Consider the following 9,980-nt stretch of genomic DNA (forward strand, 5'->3'; position numbering starts at 1 on the left):
ATGTTAACGTAAAATTGTAAACACCGTTAGATTGTAATCTATCTCGCGAGATTATAAACTGTCGAAAGATTGTGAACCTCAGCGTACTGCTGACAATCTCTCGAGATATATTACAATCTAACGGTGTTTACAATTTTACGGTGACAGTTATATGCCATATCGACATGTGGATAATTTACGTCACAGACAGATAAATCAAAAAGAACGTGATGAACGGCAGGCGATTTTTCGTTTGTTCGGGTAAAGCCTAAAGTTAATGAAAAAAGAAATTATAATGTAGAAACTAGAAAGTTTCTTAATAATGGGGTTAAATTTAATAATATTAGTATTGACCCATCACACGGGCTACAGGAGCTAATAGTTCCAACGAAACCAGTAAATAAGACATATCGCCGATAAACTTGTACAAAATGACCTACAGCTTGACTTTCTGGACTTTCGCGATAAACGTGTAATCGGAGTGATTTGCGTGACGTCTCAAGATTTATTGCAAAGTACGGTTTCTATATGCAGTGTAAACTCTTTATAACGTTATAACGTAACAGTCTCTATAACGTAAACATTAGTTAAATTTATTTGGTTTAACCCAATACATTAATCCCTCCCTTTAACGAATAAAAATGCTCGGTCCCTTAAAATTCGTTATAAAGAGTTTCCACTGTATTATGCATTTATGAACATTCATATATTATGCGCTATGGACAGGTGACAATTTTTTCTTCAGCTAATATCAAGTCTTCTTTCAAAAATGAAAGGACCTAAATTTATAATGGATAAGGAGTTTTTTTCTATGTACCTAATTAGAAGCAATGGGCAGGAGGCTCACCTGATGTTAAGTAACACACTCACATTGCCAGAAGGCTCGGAAGTGCGTTGCTGGCCTTTCAAGAATTGGTACGCTCTTTTCTTGAAGGACCCTAAGTAGACCCTAATAGTAATGTAACAGACCTGCTACCTGGTAATACCTTCAAAATTGAAGAAGCCGCAGGTTCAGATAAGTGTGAAGTATGTACGAAAAAACAATGTAAAGCCTTTAGATTTATTCGAGTAGGCTTTTTAGATACGTCAAAGATAAGATAATAATAACTGCTTTGTTTACGAGTGTTATCTCGGTTTTGTATTAATAAATTATATACTACGATATTACATTATACTATCTAATGATAACCGATTGGAAAGAACAACAACTGAATGATAACGAAAATTTAAGGTTATTTTGATAATAGATGCCACACCACCTTTCTTTGGAACCCTCTGGCAATTAATAAAAAATATTTTCTATGCTTCTAGATTATCTTTTAGATATTAAAGGCCATAAAAGTTTACGTTAGTAAGTCCACTAACATTAAGTTAGAACTTTCACACGCGTAATCTTTGTTATAGTGGTTGATAATTAGGCAAATACTAAAATGTTGATCAAATTAATACAACACAATAATCTGTTCTTATTAGAATCTGCTAGGCACTAGATTTTAGTGAATTTTCTTGTCTATGTCATGGCAGTGTTGTTCAAAAATGCACAATTATGTGACTGAAAGATGCACATACTAATGTGTTATTCACGAATCCAGCGGACTAATTTACGATTCGTAGTGGATATTACGTGTTCAGATTGGAAGTTCAAGGACGTGACTCAAGGTCATTTCGCAACAAGCTGGGGTCGGACCCCACTGGCCCAAACTAGAGTTTTATTGTAACCGGTATAAAATATAAATAAACAATAACCGTAACCTACTTGGTATTTTACATAAAACGAGTATGCAAATATACAAATAAATAGTAGGTACTTAATTGAAATCAGTGTCTATTTATCATTAATCGACAATTAATGTTTCCAATCTAATCGACTTACGTTTATGCATACAAAAATATATTACCCCAAGAAATTATACTATACGATATCTATATATAGCTTTTAAGAGGAGTGTTTATACTGTAATACGTTTAGCGTAAGATAGTGCCGGCCGGCAAACTCGCCGAGAGCCAGTTAAGGGCATAGGGACGGGAGTTAGATGAATAGGCCGAAGGTCTGGACTCACCGGAGTCGGCGCGCTCGGCCTCGTCGTCCGACTCGGTGCCGGAGTCCCGCTCCTCCACCTGGAAACAAAAACATACGCTTCAAACAGACGATCAATCCGCTACATATGCCTACCGGCACACCGCTATCAGACACGATTTTGATAGACTCGCTCTATGAAATTTGATTAAAACTTTACTGAAATCTGTGCGTAGGCTAATGCAAAGTGAAATAAGGTAGTATTTGAGCTTAATAGATGTAAATCGAGCGGTGTAGAAGCCGGCGACCGTTCCGCTCCTTTGTTCTCGAGAGCGGGCGGCCATTTTCTGGTGGCGGTGTGACCTTCACGGCGCAGAGCCGGCCGCGTCGACACCCACCTTCTCGGAAACGTTCTCCTCATTCAACGAATGCGTTCGTAGCTTGTGAGTCAAGAATTTGAGCATTATTGAGCCTCAGCTCCTCAGACCGTCCACGGCACTCACTACACTTCGCCCTCTCGCTTCTTGACGCGCCCGCCCGTCACGATGCGCTACACAAACTATTGCTTGCTGATTCTAAAAACCGTATCACGCCTATGGAAAACGTTCTGAAACCATTGTAATTAATGACATCCGCATATCACTACGTAAGCGAGCACCCGACCGCCTCCCTCGAACGCCGGTCTACTACTAGTTTGGTTGGAGTAGCCTTGCGACTTGCGTACAACGCAGTCAGCTGAAGTGGGTACGGCTCATTAATACCGAAAGGGCCTAACGCCAAACACTTCTCGATTCTGTCCGCGGGACCGCTGTATGCTATCGATTAACGAAAGGATGGTCCAAAGATTCAACTGAGCACAGTATGAAATCACAAATTAGCTTAAATATTGCGTAAAATATATTTGAGTGGCACTAGAAATGGACTCGCCCGGCGACCCATTGATGACAAAGAACCGGAACACGCAGAGATCGGACGCGATTGGACAAAACATTACAGAATAGGATCGAAATTTAATGCAATATGTTGTGTCTTTGTCTAGCGGCGGAACGTGGCAGGGCGCTCGCGGTGGTGATGAAGGGGGGCCGCGTCTCGATCGGAGCTCGCCGGCCCGATGCCATTCGGCCGGCAGAACGAGACGGCAATATGATACAGGTTCTGGTTATATAACAAGCCGGCCGCTTGATAATATATCGCTGATAAAAAGTTGCACACGCTAGCTGCTATAGATATGCGCTTTGAAACTTAAGAGCACTTGGCTCATAAATTATAGTTTCAACTTAACTTCTGAGAATTTGAGATCAAACTTAATGAAATATATTCGTGGCATGGAACTTTAGACTGATCGCTCAATAAGCTCTAGAATTCTAGATCAAGATTACGATTCCTTTTTACTCTGATGCAATAGAAAAGTAGTTTTATGACAGGAATGCGTAATTACGTCAAAACAACACTATTATTTTCTAGACGCAACTATTAATAATACTTCATTAATATCTAATTATTATAGATATTTTTAAAAAATCTGAAGACTTAAAACTATTGAAAATATAGACATATTTTGTATAATGGTGATAGATAGATGTAAATGTGTATGATAGATGTTTAACTATAATTTTGAACAAATTCAGTCTTATCCATATTATGCCATAAACACCGTTCTCACTCGATGTAATGAATAGGCGTACCTGCGTGAGCCATGTCTCCTTCCCGCTCGCACACTACGCACTTAGTACCCGCCAATATTCAAAAATCTTGCACCTAGAGTTGCCATTATTAGGCAAGAAAACGCGAAATAAGGTATATTAAATCAATTTTAAATTAACTTCTGATTTCTTATTTACTACAGACTAGGATTAGGTAAAGAAAATATTTCCATAAGTCTTACTAAATCTGTAGATTGAGAAAACTATTACAACTGAAGTATATCCGAACAAATTCGACTTAGGGTCCTTCAAGAAAAGAGCGTACGACTTCTTATTTCTTAATAGGTCGGCAACGCACTTGCGAGCCTTCTGGCAAAGTGAGTGTCCATGGGAGGCGGTATCACTTAACATCAGGTGTGAGGTGAGCCTCCTGCCCGCTTGCAGCTCGCCGGGCTCGCTCGCCGCTATTAAATAAAAAAAAAACATGTCTAAAAAGCTCTTCTTAGTTCTTCGTGATCTGTGGAAATATCTAATGGTTGCAAATTTATCTCATAGCCATAGACAACATTGGTTCAAGTTACCTGAATTCACGTCGGAATCTTTGGCTGGTTCACTACTATTTCTTTCTATTGAACATTAATTTTTGGTGAAGGGTAAAAATAATAAATCATTAAGTTTTGGTGTTTGTATTCTTAACAATTAACAATGACTCATTATACATTATGGTTTTACATTTCTTAATCTAAACGACTCTTATTTCTAACAAAACAATAACAACGACTTATTTAAGGCAACACATTTCATACAACACTAAGGTACAACAATATAAAGCTATCTCTGCCATATTTTTCCTTTTAAAAAATAATATTTATAACATTACACACTAAGGGTCTGTCTGTTTCACAATGTACGGATAAGTTCTACATAAGTTCAATATTAGCTATTTATTACTTATAACTAAGTAAACACTATTTTTGCGTTTCACGACTGTCAGATAGCGCTATTTGTCACATAAAGTCCATCATAAGTTATGAGTCTAATGAAGTGACAAAGAGCACAATTTATCTTCCAAATAATTTATGTGTTGCATAGCTATTAGGTACTTTATCCATAAATTGTAAAACATACCCTAAGTATAATGGAAACTGACTCACAAGTTGATAACAATTTTATATATTTATTTTTTATAAGTACACTTCGTAAAATGATGTCAATCGGATCAAACAGGGGTCATTTTTACCCAAGACATTCAAACTCAAACTCAAATCAATACTCAGCCTCAATGGAAAATTCTGAATATAATTTTGAATAGTATTAACCCTAGATCACTAAACATTAGTCTCACAGGCTACACGACTCTGACGCATTCGCTGTTTATGTATGTTCCCGTTACCGCACCCCCCTCAGCCGCTCAGTACCTTCCTAATTCGGCCAATCAGTGACCCGTGAACTCGCATTGCGTACGCACGCTTCCTACTTCCAGAGATATTACGCAATAGTAGTCTCTCAGGCTAATGTTTAGTAATTGCGCCACAAAAGTGAAGAAAGGTAAGTTATGAAATATTTCTTTTTATTTACGATTTTATCTATAATAACTAATTACTGATTAATGTAAATGAATAATAAATATGTGTGATACTACGAGCAATATTTATTTTATGAACTTATTATCATTTTTTATTTTTTTATGAGATTTTGAACATTTTGTTTTAGCAGTATTTTCTGTTACAGATGGATTTGATACGAGATCAAGATAAAATATTGCAGATTTTGAACGAGTCAGATAATGACGATGACGATTCACCATTTTTTGGACCATCTGGTGTGCCTTCGGACTCCGAACCTGATGACAACTTAGAGGAGGACTTAGTCGAGGATACCGACGAAATTGAAGATGATTCGTCGAGTTCTTCTGATGAAGATCTAAATGTTTCCCGGAGAAGCCGTAACAGAAACAGAATCCTAGATTCTGATGATGATTCTTTGGAGTGTTTGCAGCCTTGTCCACCCATAGCTTCTCACCAGGATCTGGTAATACAACCTGAGAGACCATACATTTATGGAAAAAACAAACATAAGTGGGCAACTACTCCACGCTCTTCAAACACTCGTGCATCGGCTCGAAACATTATTCATTTTGTACCCGGACCTAACAGTGATGCAAGAGATTTGGTAGAACCACTTCCAATATTTCATTTGTATTTATCTGATGAAATGATTGACCAACTTGTTATTTACACAAATGCAGAGATTGAAATAAAAAAGGTGAAGTACAAGGAACTCACTCATACTATTTCTCCAACTTCAGCTATTGAACTAAAAGCTTTACTGGGTCTTCTTATGCAATCAGCTGCTATAAAAAGTAATCATTTACCCACGAGAATATTGTTTGATGACAGAAGGAGTGGTAACATTTTCAAAGCCTGCATGAGCGCTGAGAGATTTGATTTCTTGCTTAAATGCCTTCGATTTGATGACAAAGCTACCAGACAAGACAGAAGAGCATCCGATAAATTTGCACCTATAAGAGAATTCTGGGAGAAATTCATTGGTCATTGCAAACAATGGTACAAGCCAAGTTCCTATCTGACAATCGATGAGCAATTAGTTGGGTTCAGAGGGCGCTGCCCATTTCGAATTTATATACCCAATAAGCCTAACAAGTACGGCATAAAAATTGTAATGGTTGCAGATTCTAATTCAAAGTACGTATACAATGCTACGCCTTATTTGGGTAAAGGAACCAATTGCGATAATATGCCTCTTGCCACACATTTTGTGAAACAACTCTGTGAGCCTGTCTATGGGACAAACAGAAATATTACGATGGACAACTGGTTCACTTCAGTGCCACTTGCTTCAGAATTACTTCAGGACCCGTATAAACTCACACTTGTTGGGACAATACGTAGTAATAAGCGAGAGATTCCACCTGAGATGAAAAACAAAAAATCAAGAAAGATTCATACTTCGATGTTTGCATTTGATGGTGAGAAGACTCTGGTCTCGTATAAACCAAAATCTAACAAGACAGTATTTCTTCTTTCGACAGTACACAGTCAGCCAGACATTAACTCCACTTCGAAAAAGCCTGAAATTATACATTTTTATAATAGTACCAAAGGTGCTGTCGACACTGTCGACCAAATGTGCTCAGCTATATGTGTCAATCGCAAAACCAATAGATGGCCTCAATGCGTGTTTTATAATGTCTTGAACCTGTGCCTAATTAATTCATATGTCATCTATGTGTCGAACATGGTCAGAGAACGGCAAAAACCAATGAGACGTAGGAGTTTCGTCCAAAGTTTAGCCGATAAGCTCATAGAGCCATGGTTACGAGAGCGGTATAACACTGTCACTTTGAGGAGGGATATAAAAGCTAGTATTAAAGATATTTTAAAAATTGAAGATGCTACTCCTAGTACCTCTCAAGCGCAACAAAATAAGCGTAAAATATGTTCTTTTTGTCCTTACAAAAAACACAGGATGACTAAATATGTTTGCAGCCGCTGCAAGACGGCGATTTGCGGGGAACATACGGTTCCAGTGTGTGCCGACTGCCAAGAATAATTTTTTTTAACCTTTTGTTTTATTATGTGGTAATTTAAAAGACATTCCATATTTTAAGTAGACTTTTTCTAAATAAATACTCTAGTTTTGATAAATATTGCGGTTTTATTTTGTTAGTTTGTAGGACTAATGTTTAGTGACAGAGTTTGAAAAAAAAAAGTTTAGTGATCTAGGGTTAATAAAACACGATTTTCTATAGGACAGAGGACGGACAGGAGGCTCATCTGATGCTAAGTGATACCCTCGTCCATGGACAGCAATTCCAGAGGGCTCACGAGTGCGTTGCCTGCCTTTTAAAAAAATTTATGATAGACACAAAATAACATACTTAAATTTTGATTTTATACTGTATTCTCAGATATAGTTAAAATATTTAAAAAATGCTCTGGTCCACATATGCATAACAAGAAGTGTTTTAAATATAATTTTATCAATTTCTTTTTGCTTTCAATAAGGCACTATGGGTGGGATGACACAGTTTCTGTGTATTCAATAAAACACTACTATATTAACAATATTATGCATAACTTTAAGATTATACAACTATAAAAAATGGTTGTCTGTAAAGTCGGTTTACGGACGATAGTTTAACGTGACAATGTCATAACAAAACATTGATGAAATGATTGCATACTTTAGTGAATAAAATTGAATAATTTTTATAGAATTATCACTATTTTGTATGGATACAAATGTTGAATATCGCATAGGCCAATCAAGTGGAAGACAGATAAATGCGGCGAAAGCGTACAATGAGCGTAACGGGACAATGAATCTAACTGGACAATGGGCGTAACGGGACAATGAGCTTTTTCATGCGTGCAGCCGGCATTCATCGTTTAATTAGACGATGTCACGTCAAATTTTTAAAAATTATTTTGAACATTTAAGTGTGATATTTTAACTCTATTTGCAGTATGTACAACTCTTAAAAATTTGGGCGAATAAGTTCTCCTCTCTGTCCAAATCCTATGAATGGAAGTGAAAGTTCCCGCTTTACCTTTGTCTTATTTAGCAATCTTTAGTAATGATCTTACTCGACTGCATTTATAGGTAATCTTAGGTATAATAAAGTAAAAACTGAATATCTAATGTTATTTTTGTCAGGCCACGCCCTGGATGAGTTATTGAAACCAGACTAGTTCAGGTTTAAGTAGCATGTTCTTGTTGAAAACAAATATTAGAACGAAACAATTTTAGTCCATTTAAAATATTGACATTTGTGACATAGGTAATACGATACAAATTTCTCAGTATTAACGTTCCTTTAAGACGTCATTGTTTAATTCGAAAGGTCACATCCGCGTCACTAATATACAGAAACCCTAAACTTTTGTCTATAGTTGCCTGTCAATACTCGAATAATAAATAATTGCCAAGAGTAAAAAATGTTATTCATTGTTGTCTTTAACAACATTTCCACTGCTAAATAGACGTTATTTAAGTTAAATTATGATCTAGATAATCATATTATCAATTAACCTTTAACATATAATTGATGCTAAAACTTAATTTTAATAAGGCACACAAAAGAACGTTCTTCAAAAATCGCAAACCACCAATTTTGTCTAAAATTGATAGAAATATAAAAATCCTTGCCATTTACAAGGATATAGACGCAAATATAATTAAAACGCCATATAGTGATCGGGGCCCTATCTAAGTCTAAGCCAATATTATCTGAACATTAAATTGTCCTATATTTTGTACAGGGCAGGTTATCTCTGTTATCACGCGACTTAGGGTCTGTTTCACAATGTACGGATAAGTTCTACATAAGTTCCAAATTAGCTATTTATTACTTATTGGTAGGATAAATACTATTGTTGAGTTTCACGACTGTCAGATAGCTATTCGTCACATAAAGTCCATCATAAGTTATGAGTCCGATGAAGTGTCAAATAGCACAATGTATCTTCCAAATAATTTATGTGTGGCATAGCTATTTGGTACTTTATCCATATGTGAAACAGACCCTTAAGCTGCGGTTTCATAACAAGTAACGATATAGTATGTGCGGAAAGAAAACCGGTTGCAGTGTTAAATTAAATGTCTTGTAATGTTGACAGCATTACGTCATTATAGTCAACATTAATCTTGATACTTGAAAAAACTTAATAGCAAATAGGAATTTTATTAGTTCGTATAACCGCCACACGTCTTTCTTTCCGCAATGCATGTTGGTGCTTCAATTCTGTTCCAAAAACGATAACAGGGTGTTATTTTAAACAAAAGAATAACGCTACGCTAATTACGCTAATTACGATAGTACTAATTTGATTTACGTATTGTTTGAGGCTTTTGCCATCCAAATTACGTCACTCCTACAATCCCCATGTGTTTAATATTTATTTATACTAATATTATAAAGAGGTAATATCTGAATCTACAGAACCGAGTTGGTAAAAAAATTTACTATAATATAAAAAGCCGCGTTTGTTAGTGTCATATATTAAAAAATGAAAAGATTTGTTCGCCATAGTCAGATTTGAAAACGTTTCTTTCGCTTTAACGGTGAGAGTTGTATAATTCGAGTGAAAAATTGTAAACTTGATAATGCCCATCAAAAAGTCAGCCACAATATCTAACTATCGAAGTTGTATAACAATGCCGTGGTTGTCCGTCTGTTTCTTTGCGATAAACCCAAGAACTACTGCACGGAATTTATTGCGGTTTTCACCAATATCTAGAATCATTTATGAGGTAGGTATATAATTTTTCAAGGTTTACGGGTCACGATTGCCCGTGTGAAAACTGGGGCGAGTTTA

The 9,980-nt window shown here is 36.3% G+C and overlaps 2 protein-coding genes across 3 annotated transcripts in view; one reads left to right on the forward strand and one right to left on the reverse strand.

The window, feature by feature from the left end:
* LOC125055029 overlaps positions 1-3,034 on the reverse strand; it is a 46,791-nt gene extending 43,757 nt beyond the window's left edge. The window contains exons 1-2 of one of the 2 annotated variants that reach the window (XR_007117813.1): positions 2,395-3,034; positions 2,040-2,097 (exon numbers count right to left, since the gene is read on the reverse strand). Coding sequence is in view for 1 of the 2 variants with exons in the window: in XM_047657229.1 (XP_047513185.1) it covers positions 2,040-2,097; positions 2,395-2,460 (124 nt within the window). In the remaining variant the exon portion in view is untranslated. The remainder of the gene's footprint in view (positions 1-2,039; positions 2,098-2,394) is intronic. The other variant, XM_047657229.1, reaches the window with a different exon arrangement.
* A 1,920-nt stretch (positions 3,035-4,954) lies between these two features.
* On the forward strand, positions 4,955-7,307 carry LOC125055058 (piggyBac transposable element-derived protein 4-like). The gene is made up of 2 exons (XM_047657265.1): positions 4,955-5,187; positions 5,371-7,307. Exon 2 carries the CDS (start codon positions 5,371-5,373, stop codon positions 7,210-7,212), a length of 1,842 nt encoding a protein of 613 aa, XP_047513221.1. The 5' UTR covers positions 4,955-5,187; the 3' UTR covers positions 7,213-7,307.
* Positions 7,308-9,980: the final 2,673 nt, after the last annotated feature.

This window comes from Pieris napi, chromosome 13 (genome assembly GCF_905475465.1).
Source record: "Pieris napi chromosome 13, ilPieNapi1.2, whole genome shotgun sequence".
Lineage (NCBI taxonomy): Eukaryota > Metazoa > Arthropoda > Insecta > Lepidoptera > Pieridae > Pieris > Pieris napi.